This window comes from Atractosteus spatula, chromosome 6 (genome assembly GCF_055471065.1).
Source record: "Atractosteus spatula isolate fAtrSpa1 chromosome 6, fAtrSpa1.hap1, whole genome shotgun sequence".
Taxonomy (NCBI): Eukaryota; Metazoa; Chordata; class Actinopteri; order Semionotiformes; family Lepisosteidae; genus Atractosteus; species Atractosteus spatula.
In genome coordinates, this window is record NC_142711.1 from 21,011,968 (window position 1) to 21,031,797 (window position 19,830).

The following is a 19,830-nucleotide window of genomic DNA, read 5'->3' on the forward strand; positions in this document are numbered from 1 at the left end:
AGTTTGATTTTGGAGTATTAAATTGATGCCGAATCTACTTCTGTCTTGATGTTTCAGAGAGCAGAGACAAAAGGAAGCCAGTAAGATGGCAGTCGTTAACAGTTTCCCGAAAGACAGGGATTACAGACGGGAGGCAATGCAGGCTACAGCTACGAGTGGGTTTTCCACAGCAAGTAAGTATCGAGTGTTAACTGGTGAACTGGTGTGTGACGCTGAGCAGTTACTGTACAAGTGGGAAAAGATTGTAGATGTGATTTTTTTTCCGAGTAGCTGAATTATTGGAATTGGCATCTGTAAAAGTAGCCTTGCTTATTAGTTGATGCTACTGTTATTGATTACAGGTAGGCTTTGCACATCTCTTGTCAGTGTATTGAGATTTCTGTCCATTATGTCTAAAATAGTAGACATCTGAAGCATCCAGTACAACAATAGCAACATGTAAGACGTGCATTTTAATAGGGAAAAATAAGTCAGCAGTAGATGGCATGTTACTTTTGCTAGGCCTTCGCCAGTTAAATACCGTCCTAATGGTAATGTTTCCCCTTTATTTTCAATGCAACGTCACTGTGAATGTGAACTAAAGTGGAAGAGAAGCATTCCAGTGAGGCCAGTAATGCGCACCCTCAGAGTATTTTGCCCCTGACAAGCAGACACAGTGACAGAGACTACAGAGTGACCAGAGTAGAGACTCACAGTAGTGCTGCTCCAGTACAGAATACCAGCAAAACAGTGGTTCACCCAGCAGCTGCTGCCCCAAGCGCTATTCCTTCTAATGCTTTTACTCAACAACCTGGCCGCCAGACAAACAAATCCTTTGCTGCAAATGGAGCTGCTGTTTTATTGAAACTACCACCATTCTCCTTACCTACTCCAGTACTGAAAACTGAAAACAGAGGTATGTATAAAGATGACTTCTGAAAATGCTTTATATTAAGGCATAACAAATGCAGTGGATGATTTTTCACTTGGGTAGACTAGCTTAGCATGATTTTTTTTGTGTTCAAACCCAGACTGAGAATTTTACTTTCCGAGATGCAGTCAAACTGATATTTAAAATGTCGGTATTTCAAGGTTTTAAGCCATTACAGGGTGTTCGGCAGCTTGTTTCCTAATGTATATAAGGGTTTGATTGCTCACTTGTTTGTAAATCTCCCCAAAGTCTGTTGAAATGTCAGCAAGTTCTTTTTCCCTGAATAAACTAGTTACTGCGTAAAAGAAGGAAAGAATATAGTGACTGCATGCGACAGTGCTGTTTTAACAGTTCATAGAAAGGTGCTTATTTAAGAAGATTGCTTTTTTTTTTAGACCTGTAGCATAAACTGTTTGATTCCCTGCAAGTTTGTCCAGCTGTAGCAAACTAGTTGGTTGGTTCAGTCACCCTTCATGAATTAGAAAGTTGTTCTAAAACCTTGCGTTAAGTGGAATTATTTTTAATTTGTTCTTGAAAATTGTGATGTTAGAGTTGTGTAGCTGTCCCATCAGTCTTCAATCATGCTTGTTGAACCACGGATGGAGGGTGTTCATTTTGTTTTGAAATTGGAATGCTAGAAACTCAAATGTAGGTGGAAAGGCACTGGGTTCTTCACAGAGAGATGGGGTTGATGCAAACTGTTTTCAGGAAACCATGTTATATTTTGAGCTCGCGTTTTAAGATGCAGTCTAATTGCACATTGTGAGATACTGTGGATAACGGCATCTTTCTCAGGAAATTCTGGATACTTAAAATCTGTTATCGTGTCAAATCCATTGCTTGCGCACATGCCCAGCCTCATGAATGGCAAGTTGAAAACAATGTAATGTTTGAAAGATCATTATCATACCCGAGGGTTACAGAGTCATGGAAAGGCAAACTGCAGTAAAGGGAAGTGAAACTGTGTGCACGCGCTGGTGTACTTTAATTTGTGAAGGAACGTGGGAAGCAACCTGGAAAACATCCCACTCTGTTACATGAACACCGGTTCTTTATTTTCCCCTGTTATCAAGACTTGCTGCTTTCAGCTTGCATTAACCTTAATGGCAAAATCCAACATATGCTTGTAGGCACTGTTTGTAATGAAACAAGAACAGTACTCTCCTTCACTGTTGTACTCTTTAATGGGGGAAAAAAGCCTTATCCAGAGTGCTGCAGAGCTCAGTGTGTAACATCTTCTATTAAGGGGCTTCCATGATAAGATTCTTAATAAAACAAAATGTTGATTTGTTTCTTTTTTTATTGATATAAAATTGTGAATAATATTAGTGTACAAATAAAGCTGTTACCTATATTTAATCGGTGGGATTTTAAACACCCAGAAATCAGTTGTTTGCAAGTATTGTGAGGTGTATGCAGTATTTCCAGAAACTTCCAGCGGTTTTGTGAAAACATGAAGGTTAAATGTTGTCCGTGAACTGCCCTGTATTAAAATTATTTGTTTTATTAATTGAACCCATTTGTGTCCTAGTTTGCTGGCCTCCTTAGTCAAGGATGGAAAAAATGCACAAAGCTGATCTATAGCTGATGAACTTCAAAAACTGTTTACCAAAAAACTGAGACTGAAGATGGCCATGCATTTTATTCAGACAAGAATACTATTTGATTAGTTCTGTTCATTATTAAATTTTGTTTAAATTAATATATTTCTTAGTGAAATTTAAAATAGTTATTTTAATGTACATCTTTAGCGTTTGCTGCTACGCTGGGTTGCACAGTGACATGCCTGCTCTTGGGTCCTGGAAATTTGTGAGGAAACTTCAATTTTTGAATATACACTTAAACTTTATATAAATGGACAAGGTTAAGGCTGTGGGTGAGACTTACAGAAAATTTGCATTGACTAAATGTGTCACTCAGATGAAGGGTGTCTGCTAAGAAACTAAATGCTGAGAGCAATTGAAATGTGTCTCAGGATTGTAAATGGCTTAAGCTTTTGTCATTTAAGATGCTTGAAAGTGTGTATAAAATGTGTATATTTTTTTCTGTCCAGCAAAGTTTTAATACAATGCCTTGGTTTTATATAGTACCATTTGTGTCAAGACCTGAGCACATTACAGTTTAGGCAACAAATATACATAATGTTGGTAGAAAACCTGACACAAAAAACATGTCCATATTAAAAGTTGGGAAGCAATAGCCTCAAGAAATTTTTTAATTGCTTTTAAGTACGGATGAGAAGCTTCAGGTCTCCAGCAGAGATTTCCGCAGTGTTGGTGCGTTACTGTAGCGTGTCATGTAATCTTGAAAAACTTGCCATCCTTGATGTATTTTTAGCCTTTCTCTCTCTTCACAATTACACTGTTGGCATTTTACATGATCTGGAATATGTTTGAAAGATGCACAATGCTTAGTCAAACCATGCTGTTTCACTTGGGTCGACGGTGGGATCGGCAGACAGTCTAATTATTTCCTTTAGTACTGCTTCTGTAGGCCAAATAAGTCTTTCTGCTGCCACCTTCTGGACTGTAGTTTAGTGACTGCTTAACTTGATTCCAGAAATTGTAATATAAGTCTTTAGTGTTTGTTGCTACACTGGGTGGCACAGTGACATAGCACTTAGCACTGCTGATTGGCTGCTCCTGGGTCCTGGATGTGATGGGTATATTTTGTGTGCTCTGGTCTCCCCTCACTTTCCAAAGCTGAATCCCTGCCGTGTGATCTGTATTTCCAGCCTCTCCAGGTTGCCGTGTCCCTTACCAGGAATGAGTAGCTCTGATGCTGAATGGATGGGCTGTCGTTGCATTGAAATGCTCAGACAATTGTAGTAATACATCAATCAATTTACATCAATAATTTACATCAATTTCCCTACGGGATTAATAAAGTATTATCTATCTATCTAATAGCACCTCAGACAAGGACAGTTTTCTAAAAGGCATAAGTTTGCGTTAATGGAACTGTTTGGGGTAGTTTTAACTTGAATTCTGGGACATTGTATCCAAACATTGCTTTAATTGATGTACTATTTGGATGCAAGCTTTGAGAATCAATTAGTGCCTTACTGCTCCTCTCCAATGGTCTTAACATTCCCCGAGTTCAGAACACAGCACTAAGAGGAAAATTAATTGGAACGTAACTCGTTGACAATTCTAAGGCTTACCTCAGCACAAGATGAAAATGAGCGCTGGTGTATCCAGCTGGAGTTTTAACAAATCTGATACACAACTTTTCCACCGTAAGTTGTAAAAGTATAAAAATAGACTTGAAGTGCACCAAAATATTTACCATCTGCTCTTGAAGGCAGCCCTGCTGACTGTCAGACTTTCTTTGTCACGTTTTAACAGCTTTTAAAGGGCAACGGCATTGCTATTTTCATATTTAGGGGTTAGAAGGAATGAGTATTAATGAGAGCATTTCAAACCGCAATAACAGAGAAATGCACACACTAGCTTGTAAAATTTACATCCAATTCACATCACAACACAGACTACATTTCCAGGGGTGCACAGCTCCATGTTCTGCGATATAGAATGAGGCAACAAAACTTCATATGACGTGTGCAGCCCTATGATATAGCATACAAGAAGGTTTTTACATGTCTTTTAATCCAATAGAAATATTGCTTTTGATTGAGATGCTTTTGCCGACAAATAAGTAGTAACTCTGCATGCAGATCATGTTGGAACTTTCCTGTGGTGAAATGTCAGCTGCACCACCTGTATTAATTTGCTCATACCTCGTGTTACATTTGTCATTACAGCGACTAATGAGCAGGAAGGGCCGCTCATTTGTGGGTCACGATTTATGGGAACTCGATGCAAGTTTGCGACAATGTGGCGACTTGCAATACTTTCACAAAGTTCACAATTTTGTGCTTTATTTGAAATTTGTAAATTTTTTCTATACCATCAATTAATTTGTTGCCGACATTCAATAACAGTCTGAAAACTCTGGCCTGCAGTTCCCCTTTAAATTGACTTAATGTAGACATTTTTTGCAGATTTTAATTCAAAATAATGATAGTCTTAATGAACTCCCTTTATTTAAATCAGTGGTCATCCTTTCTATAATCATTAATTATTGGTTGATTAAAATGATCATGTTTAAGCATATGGTTCTCAGAACTAATAGCTTTACTCTGTGGAGTGTTATAAGTATACATGACCTTTTCAGGAATTCATTGTGAGGCTTAGTTACAGTACCTTGCAAACGTATTCAGACCCTTGACCATTTCTCTCAATTTACTGAATTACAAATCCTACATTGAAATTTAGATATCTGATATTTTTATTTTTAAGCGCTGAAACTCAAAATTAATTATTTTAATGTGACATTGTTTTATGTTTCAAAAGGGCTCATGTGCAAACAGCTTAGGACTTGCCAGACAAAGGTTTTCCAACAGCTACCCTAATTTTGAGTTTCAGTTCAATTAAGATTAAAATATTCTAGAGAACAAACTTTCAGTGTAGGATTTGTAATTCAGTAAAATGAGAGAATTGGTCAAGGGTCTGAATACTTCTGCAAGGCACTGTATGTTTGACTTAGAGGAGTTCTATATGTATTGGAATTAGATTATGCATAGCAAAGCATCATTTGGGAGACATTTCAAGGAAGACACTAACGTAAGCACCATATAAAGTTCAATTGGATATCTACATTAAAGAAACAACTGACATTTCCGTTAATTGTCAATGTTATATTTTTATGAATGACAATTTCCGATTTGAAAAAATCAATCTAGAGATTTAATATAGGTCCAAATGAAAATGAATCAGTTTTAAGAATTTTAACAAGAGAAGGTCAGTGATAAGCTAAGTACAGTCAAATGTTAGATTAATTCTCATAAATACCTCTGGAAGCTGAGATTGTTTTGTAAATTTGTAAACAAGTACACTAAGCAGAGATAAATGACTGGTAAATGACTGCCAGTTTTTAATTAACTTTTCTTATTGTGACGGAAAAAATTTAAGCATCAGAAGATAATGCAACCCAAATATTTACATTGTTGGGGCAGTTGTTGGAAATCTTTTGTCTGGCAAGTCCTATGCGGTTTGCACTTTCTGCATGCGAGCCTTTTTGAAAAGTACAGATTTGTACTCGTTTGATCGATGTGGTTTAATTCATCCCCTTTCTTCATCCCCAGAGGGGGGCAATTTAAGCATATGGTGAAAAAATAAAGTAACCAGGTTGTGCAAAAAAAGATGAAAAGTGAAATAGTGGCATTTTTATGTTGAGGTCCAAAGTTCCCTTCTAAAAATATTAACATTATGGTACGACTGGTTGAATGCTTGGTTTAGGTGATGCCTGGCCAATTGTGATTTTAATTAAAATTGTCGTTCACAACCTCAGAGAGTTGTCTCCCTTTGAAGCTCAGCACCATAAACCCATATACAAGCATAGTGATTGTTTTGTCCTTGTAGCTGTTACTGCAGGCCATGATTTAGTCTTGTTGGAAACGGATGTTTTCAGTAGAGGGACAATTATCATTGTTCTTACTAACATGAGGCTATTTATAACTATAGGTTTATAGACATATGAAGCATATATATTTTGGTTATTGACTAAATATTTGATCATTTTGGTTCAACATTTACACCTGATTGCAATGTTTAGTGTATGAGCACTAAATTACCTCATCGGTGAGTGTTGATTGGGAAGGAGTGATTTTTAATCTTTTGATTTTCAGCAGGTCAGACATTCGAGAACCAGAAAGAACCCTACGTGCCGTCAGTATGTTGGAGCCTGGCCTAGATGAGCATGCTGTGTCTTGCCATCTGGGGTGTTCGCAGTCAGTGATTTCTTGGCTGGGCTGATGTTTTAGCCAAACAAGTGAGGTTATCTAGTTAGGAAGCTTCAGTTGTGACTGATAGCATCCTGGCTCTGCACTGTTACATTGAACAAGTTCTGGGAAAATCCTGACTTTCCTGCGAGCTCATCTCAACAAGATACTGTTCAAGTAGGACAGCACACATCCTTGTGCTGCTCATTTAACTGTGGCTCTCTTGAGAGACGAGACTGTCGCCGTTAAGACTCGTCTCGGATGCCCTTGAGCTTCCTTTCAACATTTGCTAACTGAGCCAGCACAATGTGCGGCATCTAAAGCAAAGAGGTCAGTGAGCAGGTTCATGTTTGTCCAGACTCTACAAGACTAATGAGACAGACTCCCAGAAAAGAGCATCCAGAACCAGGTGCAAGACATGCATCATAGATGTAGAGCTTATCTTGCTTCAGTCGGTGGCCACATTCTGTTAACCTCTCTTCACCGTAGATGCCCTCTTGATCAAACCCGCTGGTTTTTCATTCAGCTTAATCAATTTGCATGAGGTGAAGAGAAACCAGAGTACGTCTGTTCAATAAAGTCAGTGTCCCCGTTATAAAAAAGTGACATTTTGTTTGTAACCTAGTTGATTTGTTTGCAGTTATTAGTCTCTTTTGATGCTCAGTATAGTTTCATTATTGGGCATTGTGAGTTAAAGTATTGTGAAAATGTTTTGTTTCCATATAAGCGAGGTGTGTTTTGCACTGCAGGACTTTAGTGATTTTACAGCAGCTTTATGTATTCTCCTCTGAAATGTAGACGTAATGTTTTACGTAATGGTCAGCTGTTTCATGGTGGTGCTGCTGCTCCTACATAGTGGTTCATGGGCACTGCTGACATTTTTAACACCGGCTGTTCTGCTCTGTCCACAGAGTCTGCCTCTGCAGAGAAGCCTGCTCCCCACTCCTGTACCTCGCAGTCCTCCTCCTCCTCTTCCTCCTCCAGTTCGGGGCTGAACCCCTCAGGGACTCAGGCCTCCTCGGCCTCCACAGTTCCTGTCTCCCCTGTACCCCAGTCCCCAGCTCCCCCTCTGCTGCAGGACCCCAACCTCCTGAGACAGCTGCTCCCAGCACTTCAGGCCACGCTGCAGCTGAATAATGCCAACGTAGACATGTCCAAAATAAATGAAGGTAAGACCCAGGGTGCGTTTCCAAGCGGTAGCTTGCTCGCTCGCTCGCTCTTGAAGATGTTCATGGTGTTATATGCGGATTCTTCATGGTTAGAATAATTGTGCGTAGAAAACGGGGGATCAACTGATCCCAGATACATTTTAAAGTGATGTATTGCAAGATGTCTATGCCTGATCAGTTAGATGTATTCATATTAACCAACCGAAAGAAAAGGACTCTGCTTAAAGGTTTGGTTTTGTTTTCCACAGGGTAGTGGGGGGCTTTTTAGGTATTCATTTAGTGATGGATGTAGTGTTAGCCGTCTTGAATTATTGGATTTGGTTTCATCGGCTGATCAATCAGCAGTACATGCCACACATGATCAGACTTGCTCACACAGCTAGACATTACCGCTTCAGCCACCTGTCTGTCCTCGAGTTCTTTATGCCCAGTAGTCGTGTAGAACATTCATAGTCTTACGTCCCTGTGCCTTGATGAGCTTGCTACATGTAGTCTTATCCCACAGGCTTTGTTTAAAAATCCAGTAAGACGATGTGTAGTCTTGCAAGGGATGAAGCAATTCAAAGCAGGGGCAGCCTTAAAAAACATCTGAATGACTGAAGATAAGCCATTTAAGGTTTGAGCACGAGTTGTCAAGTACTAAAGTATGTGTATTACTCCTGAGTGCATGTGGTAAGGATGCAAGTGATTCTCACTGTTGAACAAATTGTCTTCTAGTCCAGATTCAGAGCAGCAGTAGATTGGTTTGCTGTTCTGTTTTTTATTGATTTGCTGTGGACACTGCATGCATATAGACTTACACATACCAGCTTAAAGGAATACTGTAGTATCCATTTAAGTGCGTTTTGGGAGTTCATCTGCAGAAGACTGTCAAACATGATGTGGGGATAGACAGAACCTATACACTACACAAACATCCCCAACTCATGCACACACCCTCTCTCCTTTTCATTGAGCTTCTTTGCTGTTGTACAGTATAGCTGGTCAATAATAGTTATAACATCTGATTTCATGATTACTTAAGAGGATAAAACTGGATAAGGACCATTCATTTTGATGAATAACAAGCTGCTTTCTGGTACTTCTGTTAGCATAGCAGTGATCATTACCTGAACCCCCACCAGTAAGCAACTTCTGTTGGTTTATCTCTTCTAAGTTCCAGCTAAAAATCTTCTAAAATTACTTTTATTTTCAGTGACCCACCAGCCTATCTGTCTTTTAAAATATACAGAAATTTGCAGCATACTAGCTTCTACTTTGATTATTCCTGACGTATCTCAATCTTTTTTTGAATAGCTGATTTTCAGGGTTATTTGGTAAAGTAGAATGGAGTCTTACAGAACTTGTGAATGTTGATTGCACAACATAGTTGCTGCTTTTTAAAATGAGTTATAATGTGCTGAGAATGCCTTTTTTTTCTTAGCAAAGAATGTTAAATATTTGTTAGTACAAAATTATTTGAGGCAAAGGGCAGCTTGTAGCTAAGCCATTAAAGGAAACGTTAATTCCTTGAATTAACCCTGGAACGTGTAGAATTCTTTGTGCATACGTACATCTAAATGTAGATAAGGTGTTGCATTCATCATGGCATCATTGCACTGGAGTCCATCTACCTGCCCAGGCTTCTGACCAACACAAACCACCATAGGCCTCTAAGACTAAGTGAAAGGTTAGGCTTAGAGATCACAAAACAAGCAAGATGACAGTAATTGACATAATTCATATTAATCATTCATGGACAGTTTATTTCCAGGAATGGTCATTTTGAGATGCAAGTTTTAGTACATTTTAAAAGGGGACTGTTTTGCCGTTTAAACACGGCTGTGTACTGTCTACAACACTAATAGCCTTTCCTCGTATTTGATGCACTAACTGTGTTGAGGCTCGTTATACTTGTTAATGACTTTCTTAAGTAAATATTTCCTGTGATTACATCATACAGTTTGCTTGTAGTGAATTGACACTGCAGACCACTAGATTGCAAATGTACTTTATTCCTGTTTTTGTTACTGCAAAGTGAGCTAGTGAGCCTTTAAATGTATCGTGTAAAACTAATTAACTGAAAAATCCTATAGTTTTTTAAAGAAAACAGGACTCCTTTATATCCGTTTAGATCCTGAAAGACTTAAGAACTGCAGCATTTTCATCCCAAATTCTAAGGATTGCAGCGCTACTTTCTTAAGGTTAGACAGTTGTGATAAGCCTGTAGAAACATGTACAACTTGTTTCCTTTTAGAACTTGCACTTATTTTTGTCATTTTGTTCTGTGTGGAAAGAGATGTGGTTGGGAGTTTGAATACATTTTGTGCCCGTGTTCATTAGAGATGCATCTGCTTGGTTAGCATCACACTGTAACGAGCCCTAGCTGACCTGAAGGGGAATATGGACATTGCAGGTGAGAATGTTGCAATGTGAACAACCCTAATGTAGCCTTCGAGATGCATCAGGGATGGTATCTGCTGACAGAAAGCTACATTGAATGACCCAAGACAAAATGAGAATCGGAGGGCTCACTTTTCCACAGCACCAAGTAATGCTGCTTACACCACTGGGCATCAGAGAGCACTTATTAAGCCTAAAGACTGTCATTTGGCATCCATACAGCTGTGAGGATGTGTCTGAGCATCTCTGGGCTGCGGAAGTGCATTCTATCTGTGAGCTGTTATCTGAGGAATCTGGTTCTGCTTTTGGAGATGCCAGGACCTGTTTAACCCCTAGGTCAGCACCACCATATGACACCACTGATCTGGCAGTTGTCCACACTTCATGGAGGAAGATCTCTGGGCCATGTGTAATGTCTGTGCCATGTGATCTGATCTTGGATTTGGGCATGAGCACTTGCACAGGAAGGAGTGTCTGCGCAGTAACGCCCTCATGCCTCAGCTATACTTGATGCTACAATCCTAACTTAATCCCAAAGAAAATATTAAGATGAAAGGATTGTTTCTGAATTATTTCAGTGTTTTTCATCATTGTGTTTTTACCAGATCTTCACGTGTGACTTTTCTTTGAAGTAAGCTGACTGTATGGCAAGGCTATTGACTACAGACGGTTTAGTTATATATGTAGTTTTTAACAGTACTGGAAAGTGATAAAATTAGGGACACTTCAAAGCAAAGAGTTATGTGATAGTTTGTATAGTTTGTTTCACATGTAAAGTGGAGAAAATGTGGAATGCAAAGGAACAGGTGCAGATGCAAAGAAATGCAAAGGCATATTCCATGCTAAAAAGAGAAGAAAAGAAACGCAATGTTTCAGCTGTGGAGCCTTCTTCAGGCTTCACCTGAAGAAGGCTCCACAGCTGAAACATTGCGTTTCTTTTCTTCTCTTTTTAGCATGGAATAAACCTTTACTTGTTCCCTTGCAGCCTACGCATGCTGACGCGGCTGCCTACTTGAAAATGTGGAATGGCTTGAGTTCATGAAAACATCTGTGTCAATGTGAACATGCAATGTCTGAATCAAACTCAACATGAAAAAGACGATTCTTAGATTCATATTGCCTCCAGTAGAAGAAAAGAGTGTTTTTTGGGGCCCGTGGAGTGAGAGATGCAAATAACATAGGCTGCACATAAAAGTTGCTTTCTGAGTAAGTTTGGCACCTGGTTAGAATATGTATGTTGACTGCAGAGGAGGAGGTGCCTACACTGAGAGTCAACAGTAGGGAAACTGAAAACTGTTCTCCAGGTACTGTTCCTTGGCGGGCTGTCGTCCGCACAGCAGCAGCTCTGCATCTTTGCGCTCTGTCTGCCTCTCAGTGCAGCTTGCTTTTCTTTTCTCCTGCCGCTACTGCAATGTGCTCAGTGCGTGTGTTTATTCCCCCCAATTAAAAGCATGCCACCCTTAACCCTTTCCTTGTGTTTTAGTCCTCTCTTCCTTGTGGATCATTGTCTAGAGAAAACTGTTGGCATAGGAGTTTTTGGACATTGAGGGCAGGAGTGTCGTTTGATTTGTCGCCAGAATCATTAGTCCTTTGAATAATTTTTAGTTGCTGGGGTATATTTAGTCTGTGAGCATGAGAGTAAGCATACATATATTGTTTTGATTAATATAAAGCTGTTAAAGCTGAATATGAAGAAAATTTGTATCAAAGCAGTATAAATGGAACTTAGAAATTGTACTTCTGTACCTAGAAGTCTTTAGCTTATCTTGGCTATTTGATCATGTATTGCTCCTCTTGTAATCAGGTGAAGAGATTGGCACACGGACGGAAGTGGAGTTACGTTCATCAGTGCATTGAAATTCCATTTTCATCAATTTATCATTGTCATCAGATCTACTCATTACAAAACCCCTTTGAAAACTGATCTTTAGTCTCTCAGGTGATTGAAGGTTACAGTTTGTGGAATAATTATTATTGTTGAAACCCAGTGGTACTTAGATAGATACCGTATTGATCCAGTGAGGGAAATTGCAGTGCAACAGCAGCTTAAGAAAGACAACAGAATATTACTTTAATGTTAATGTAAGTTGTCAAGAATACAGTTAATGCATTATAGGCAAATTTTGAGCAACTTCGGTACTGTTGTGCTAATGATGGAACCCTACAAAGTACTAATGTGTTCTCTGTTTCAAATTTTGCAAGCACCGTGGAATGAAATTGTGGAATTCACAAGCAGTGGTGGTGGAAAGATTGGGCCTTGTGTAGAGGTATAGAAACTTGAATGATACCCCAGAGGGATGACTCAGTCAAAATGGATGAATTTACGAAACAGGACAGCAAAGTTTATTAATGGACTTGGTAGACTGAGATCTTTAAAGATGTACTTTGCTGCTGTGTGGATTTCAGTGTGTAGCAGTAACTGGCACACATCTGGAGAGGTTGAAATCTGAACATCACGTGGAAGGTTGAATTGTAAAGCTTTGTCTTGTACGTATTAACGGACTTGCAGAGGTTACAGAAATTAACACATCTGTAGTTAATGATCTATAGAGGACAAACCTCAGAAGGCTTGCAGTTAGTGCTAAAACATCATGAGATAAAGGATTGCTTGAAGGCAAGACATTGCCAAGGCATCATGACCTAGAAGGTTCTGTTTGTCACAGTACAGTGAACCTGTTGGTTTGAAGCAGATAGTCTCTCAAATGTTAGTGTACTTGCATTATTAATATATGAATGTTGGAAAATGAGCACTTTGGATTCCAGCTGTTTTTAAAGGCCTGCCAGGAACTCCTGGGAAATGCTTCTGAGTTCTTTAATTGACTTGACCGTTCACTTGAAACTAAACACCAGGAACATTTAAGAGATTGCCATGGAGTGTTTTAGTAAAGCAGATATACAGCACAGCTTTAAACTGCAAAACTGAATATTAAAGAGCATCCGATCACTAGCTTTTTAAAGTAATTTTTTAAAAATAATTCCAGTTTTGTCTCGTCCTTGGAAGTGAATTCTAGCCAGTCACTTTTCACAAATGAATTGAGGCTGGTTTTGGTCTTATTACAATGTGACATTTTGGCGAAGAGGCAAAAATGCACTTAATATTAAGTGCCTTGGGGTTGAGTCCAAACAATCGTCCCGTTTCACTGGATAGCTGCTCTCTTCAAAGACTGTGTAACATGTACTACTTTGACCGCTCGTGAGAAAAGCTCCTGGCTGTGTCTGGATAACAGCATCCCAGCAGCAGTAGCCTTTTCCTTGTCAGCTCACAGTTTTGAGTCCTGGACAGCCTTGGGGCAAAAGCGAACACAGATCATGCAGCAAAACCCAGTCAGCACTTTCTAGCTGAAAGATTTTTTTTTATATATATACACCAGAACAGTCGTCATTGCTTTCTGTAGGTTAAATGTTGCGATAAACAATTTTAGTCCTTAAAAACACTCAAGGACATTTTTTTTAATTAATGACATTTTTGCCTATTTGATTACGGTTATTGAAATGCAGTAAGGGTCAATTTTCACGTTTTGATAAAGGTTGAAAATCTATGCCGTCTAAATCTAGTAAACCAAACTCTGTTCTCAGCTAATAACTCTGTAATGTAGAAGGCTGCTTGACCTGTGAAGCACAATCTACTTTATGTATCTCTTTTTTTTCTGTGTTTTGTTTTTCCCCCTTTTAGTTCTTACAGCTGCTGTCACACAAGCTTCATTACAGTCTATGCTTCATAAGATTCTCACAGCTGGACCATCTGCTTTCAACATCACTACTTTGCTTTCCCAAGCTGCTCAGCTGTCTACACAAGGTATGGCTGCCATTGAAATTGTTCACATTTAAATTGTAGTACTCACTGTCCTTACTCCGTTGCAGAAACAGTCCAGCACTGGAATGAGACTTTGTACATATTGTTATCCTTGTACATCTTTTTTCTCCCCCCAAAAAGATCTACGTGCGTAATTGAGGCTTTTGTTGGATGGCATGTTTCACATTGTGTAGGATTTTAAACTACAAAAAAAATTCTTGCCCCTATTCCCCTAACTTCTTCAGTAGTCACTTTTTGAATGGTTTAATGGGTGCAACGTGTTAAAGCTGCATTGGTTTGACTTTTAACAGAAGACTGAATAATCAAACAAGTTGTAGGACTTTCAGTTTTGTGTCTGAGAACTCCATGCCAAACTAAACAGAAAAGCCCTGTTCAAGTTAGTGCTGCAGCTAATGGCTACTTAACAAAACTAACCCTTTCTATTAATCAAGCAAATCACACTTAACACAGAAGGGCATGTTGGCCATTTAATTTCTATTCTCTGCAGTGTGGTGTAAAAGAGCAATCCAGAACTTAGTTGATGAGAAGAAAAACAGCATTCTCGTAACATTCATAAGCACTGTTTGAAGTGTAGTTTTTCTCTCATCTCTGGTAAAAAAAAAACAACAACAGTTCTTTAAAATTAGGGGTCACAGGTGGTCTGTGTTAAAGAGTGGACACAAAAAGTTGTTTAGGTGTGCTGAATTGTTTTTTTTTCTCTCTCAATCCAAAAAACAGCCCAGCAATCTAATCAGTCCCCAATGTCGTTAACGTCAGATGCCTCATCACCAAGGTCATACGTGTCTCCAAGAATAAGCACGCCACAGACTAATACAGTTCCCTTAAAACCTCTGATAAACACACCGCCTGTATCATCACAGCCAAAGGTGAGGCATTCTCGACATTCGGAAATTCCAAACTGTGATGTTTTTCTATGATCCTAGACGTTTTGCTTTATGCGATGGTCTCAACGGTGTTAAGGGACCGTGTTCCACATATTTAGTATTGTGCACTTAATCACTTTTGTCTAGGAGTCTTTCGATTGAAGTATTTCGCCGTAGAAATACAGTTTTCTTGTCTTGGTACAGGTTAGTACACCAGTAGTGAAACCAGGACCAGTTCCACAGCCAGTACCTCAGCAGCCTATTCCTGCTGACAAGCAACATGGGCACGAACCCGTCTCTCCTCGGAGTCTTCAGAGATCAAGGTAAAATGGGTTACTGTTACCATTTTAGGTTAGTGCGTAGCACTCCAGAAATTCATCTGGTGATATTAACCATGAACCAATATGAGTGTTTTAAATGTCAATGTACTTTTCAACAAAAAACTAAAATTATTCAAACCAATGTCAAGAGGATGTCTCAGAAGAAATAAACTTTATATTTTGCCTTTAAAAGTAGGTTCTCAAAGCACTTGTTTTTAATGCTGGTGTTAAAAAATGCTGGCTTTACAAAAAAAAGGGCCTTTTCCCAAAAAAGTCTTATTTTCTCACTGTTGGTTTGATAGATGTACTTAATTGTTTTTCTGCATTTTTTATTTCTGGTTTGTATTAATGATTTTATAGAATGCCTTTAATCGCCTCAATATCTCAAGTCTTGTGTTATAGCACCACCCTCTGGTACACTTTTGAGCTGCACACAGTTAAATGTGCCCAGTAGACGTTCTTCACTTAGCTTCAATCCTTCATACCTTTTAGATTGACGAATCTGAAGAAACCCCATCTTGCAAGTGTTCATACTCAAATAACATAATTGTCCTTGTACTTTAATAAGCATCTATCACTCTCTAATGCAGTAACTTATCCAAACGTTTTAAAATATATGATCAATAACACGTGTCCACAGAGCAAGTATACTGTTTTAAAAAAGTTTTCTTATTCTGGGTTCTGTATTGTCATATGTTCGTAGATTTACCATTTTTACATGTTCCCTCTCTTACCTTCTCAAAATGTAGACATTCTTCATAACCTAATTCCTTCATTTATGTTGATACTTATTTTTTCTCCTAGTAGTCAGAGGAGTCCTTCACCAGGTCCAAATCACATCTCTAGCAGCAATGCATCATCGAGTACAGCCTCAGTTCCACCTAGTGCACCTGCGAGGCCCACGTGTACATTTACGCCCACGCTAGCAGCACACTTCAATGAAAATCTCATCAAACATGTTCAAGGGTGGCCAGCAGACCACGCAGAGAAACAGGTACAGTAGATGCTGACTTTCCAACTTTCAGTATGTGCGAGCAGACGCTCTGCTTTGTGGTTACCCAGCCAGTCGAACTAAAACATGATGAATGACTTTTATTTCAGGCATCAAGATTACGTGAAGAGGCCCACAACATGGGAAGCATTTATATGTCAGAAATTTGTACCGAGCTAAAAAATCTTAGATCACTTGTTCGAGTATGTGAAATTCAAGCTACATTGCGTGAGCAAAGGTAAGAATTGTCTTAATAGTGTATGCATCGCGAGAGATCATTTTTTACGAGTACGTATTATGGAGACAGAGATAAAAAGTAAAACTTAAGTTGGGAAAAGACCAGAAACCTTTATTATCAATATTATACTATATCAACATTAACAGGCCAATATGTTGAAACAAACGCTGTGAATGTGCTAGAAATCCAACTAGCTAGACAGTCCTAATGGTCCTTCTCATTTGCTAAATTTTATGCTGTCTTAGGTAAGTTTAGATAGTGGTATAATTGTGATTGCTAAATATCCACAGCTATTGTTTTTTGTTTTACATTCTAGCATGGAAGTGAAATAGTTATGGAAAGAGAAACTGTGTGGATTATGACTTAAAAAACTGAACTGGTGCTTTTTAGTACTCACTCATTCAGGATTTCTCTTGAATCACTCCAGAGTATGTATGCAAAAACGCTTAAAGGCTACAATCACTAATTTAGATATGTTTTTGTACATTTTGGGTGTAATGTGGAATAATATAGTTGACAAGTACCCTTAATGGGGTTTTGCATACTTATCTGAAATGGAAGGATTCTTACAGTGTGACTGGATAGTCGCATTATAGCCACTATTGTAGTGACTGTTGCTATGAACTGTCAGCTAGCTAATTGCTTTATATCTAAAATTAAAAAGTGGGGTTGATACATGCATTTGACTGGGTTAAACTTGTCATAGGTGCTTTCTGTCAGTTAATAGTACATCTGGAGCATTCCCAGAGTGCTTCCCTTCCCCTGTCTTTAGCTGAACTATTGTTGTAATGTGATTAAAGCTAGGCAGTCGTATTTGTGCTCTATATTAAAGATTTCAGTAAGGGGGCTGGGCGTTTCAACATTTTCCACACACTTAGCAAATCTCTCATTGTCTTATTTTCAGACAGGTTAGATGAATTTGTGGTAAGAATTAATTTCTGTTCAGAGAATACATTTTCTGTTGGCTTCCTGTATTACAAAAACTGCTTGTTTTCAATTTAGGCAGGGTTTGTCCTCTGATGTGAAGTAGGATCTCTTGTTCAGTTGTTTCAGTCCTTGGTCTTGTGCGTACATCCCTGTTGCCTGCTTTTTTAAATTTGAAACGAATCTAAAATACACACCTGTCAAAATGCATTCTTAACATAAAATGCTTCTCCAGTTAAGATTTTGCTTCTGTTAAAGGTATATATATTTTAGCTCATGCGAATCTGTTCTCTTTCTTCCTCCAGGATACTATTTTTGAGACAACAAATTAAGGAACTTGAAAAGTTGAAGAATCAGAATTCCTTTATGGTTTGAGAACTTGAGAAACACGTTGCACATGGTTGGAACCCAAGAACTGTTTTTCTGTGCCCAGTCTTAACACTTTTGAGCTGCAGTTCAGTTGGCTTTGGACCGTTGGGCTGGGCGAGGAAGTGAGGCAGGGGAGGGGGGAAATGATTTAAAGGGTAATACAAGATTTGTAAAGCCCGACATGTAGATTTCTTGTAGATGTATCCTTCATGTTGTAAATATGTTTTGTAGAGTGAAGCCATGGGGAATCCGTGGCGATCAGAGCTTTGACATCCAAACTAATCAATTCTGAGGTGGCTACGTACCTAGCCTTTTACATATTAACCTGTCTGCAAACTTTAGCTTTCTTCTGAATAGATCCATGAGCCATTGCCTCTAGCTTGAGTAGAACCTGCAGTGGGATGGGGGTGGAACTAAAATATTGGGGGGGGGGGGGGGTGACATGCTAGCTGTTGATTGCATTGTAAAGCAGGATACTTCTGTAAATTTTGAGTAAGCTGTGAGGTGGTTTTGAGCGAAGGAAGGTAACGGGAGGATGGGAGGCCTCAAGGAAACCTCTGGAAGATCTAGCAGGTGGGGTTGCAATGGTTCAAGGATCTATTTTTACCATCCAGTGATCCTGTATTTCCTAGAATTAATACCAGTGCCTGATGGTGTGCATTTAAAACTGCAGCACCTTGAACAGTGTGGTCCAAGAACACACGAGTAAGGGATATTCCGATTCCAGCCGCCTTGTAAGAACAGCGCTACATACCGGATCTTTGTTGCAGGGCAAATTTTTTTTTAACCCCCCCCCCCATTTTGTTTTTTCTTCAGTCTTTTTTTTTAAAAAAAAAACTGTACATTTTAACACTTTTGAGGTTGTTTTCAAGGCACCTTGGGTCAACCCAAGATTTCATTCCTGTGTACAGTTCCTAAAAATAAAGTTTTAAAGTTGCAGTGATTACTAGTATATCCAATATGTTGTATACATAAATTATTACTACATATTTTCATTTGCATCCTGTAAGGTTGGAATGGAAGTGCTTTTGGGGTTTGTTTTGGGCACTGATAAGGAGCCTAGGTGATAAAGGTCCACTCAGCAAGGTAGGGGGTGTTGAGAAGACAAAAGGTCAAATGTGAAAATGTATGTATTGTAATAAATATGCTAAAAAAAAAAGCACTGGTTATTTTTCATTTTCTTTACTGCTTTTTAAGAAGCTGGAATGCCCAGGGAATACTTCATTTTGAACTATCCTTGTTGAAAATCTTTAAACCTCGCTTATTTTTTTTTAAGAGACAGTACTAATTTTTATAACCGGAGGAAAAGGAAATTCAACAAGGATGAGTCGGACCTCTCTCCTGTGATTGCCCTGTTGTCTTGGCTTATTTTTTCCTTTCTAATGGTCGTTTGTATGTGTTGTAGCGAACTGTGCAAGTCCGGTGCTGCCTGCTGTTCTCCACCATCACAATGTGTAACTAGAGCACACCACTGGTCAGAAATGGTGGGCGAGCTCAGCTTTGTATATTGTTTCCTAAAGTATATAAAAATAAAATTATGCTACCACAGGATTCATTTGCCTTTTTTATTTGGTAGTGGAGAGTTGTGGTGTCGAAATTGTAAAGACCTTGCTGGCAAATGGACCTTCTGGTTTTTAAAAAGCTCTAGAAATCCATGTATAAAATGGATTTGAATGCGTTCAGATTCAGTTCCCACTTGCTAGGATGGAAGCAATGTGCTGCTACAAGGAAATGCCTGCATTTCAAGTTTTGTTGGAAACTTCTGATGCCAAGTGTTGTCATAAAGAGGCATTGTAGCCCTGCTTTAGGCTAATTGAGGGTGCTGTCTCCTTCCCTAGAGCTAGGCTATGGATTTGGCCCTCTGGGATTTCCATGTCAAAATAGCACCCAAGGAAGTCCTGCTCACACTCAGGTCAGCCTGTCAGAGGAGAAAGGAGCAGCTGGGAGTGGAGCAGCAATCAGCACTTAAGCTCAGAAGGGACTGGAGCCAGATATGCATATCGGGGGTGCTGGAAAGTATGTGTTCATGGCTTGGTGGGACCAGTATAGGGCCGTCTCGGGTTAGGCC

At 39.1% G+C, this 19,830-nt stretch overlaps 1 protein-coding gene across 5 annotated transcripts in view; it reads left to right on the forward strand.

The window, feature by feature from the left end:
* waca (WW domain containing adaptor with coiled-coil a) overlaps nucleotides 1-19,307 on the forward strand; it is a 57,433-nt gene extending 38,126 nt beyond the window's left edge. Inside the window, exons 6-14 of one of the 5 annotated variants that reach the window (XM_088918901.1) lie at nucleotides 58-173; nucleotides 584-895; nucleotides 7,604-7,861; nucleotides 13,917-14,039; nucleotides 14,775-14,923; nucleotides 15,125-15,243; nucleotides 16,045-16,234; nucleotides 16,342-16,469; nucleotides 17,699-19,307. In XM_088918901.1, the coding sequence (XP_088775027.1) occupies nucleotides 58-173; nucleotides 584-895; nucleotides 7,604-7,861; nucleotides 13,917-14,039; nucleotides 14,775-14,923; nucleotides 15,125-15,243; nucleotides 16,045-16,234; nucleotides 16,342-16,469; nucleotides 17,699-17,768 (1,465 nt within the window). In that variant the 3' untranslated portion in view covers nucleotides 17,769-19,307. The remainder of the gene's footprint in view (nucleotides 1-57; nucleotides 174-583; nucleotides 896-7,603; nucleotides 7,862-13,916; nucleotides 14,040-14,774; nucleotides 14,924-15,124; nucleotides 15,244-16,044; nucleotides 16,235-16,341; nucleotides 16,470-17,698) is intronic. The other 4 variants (XM_088918902.1, XM_088918905.1, XM_088918906.1 and 1 more) reach the window with 4 other exon arrangements.
* Nucleotides 19,308-19,830: the final 523 nt, after the last annotated feature.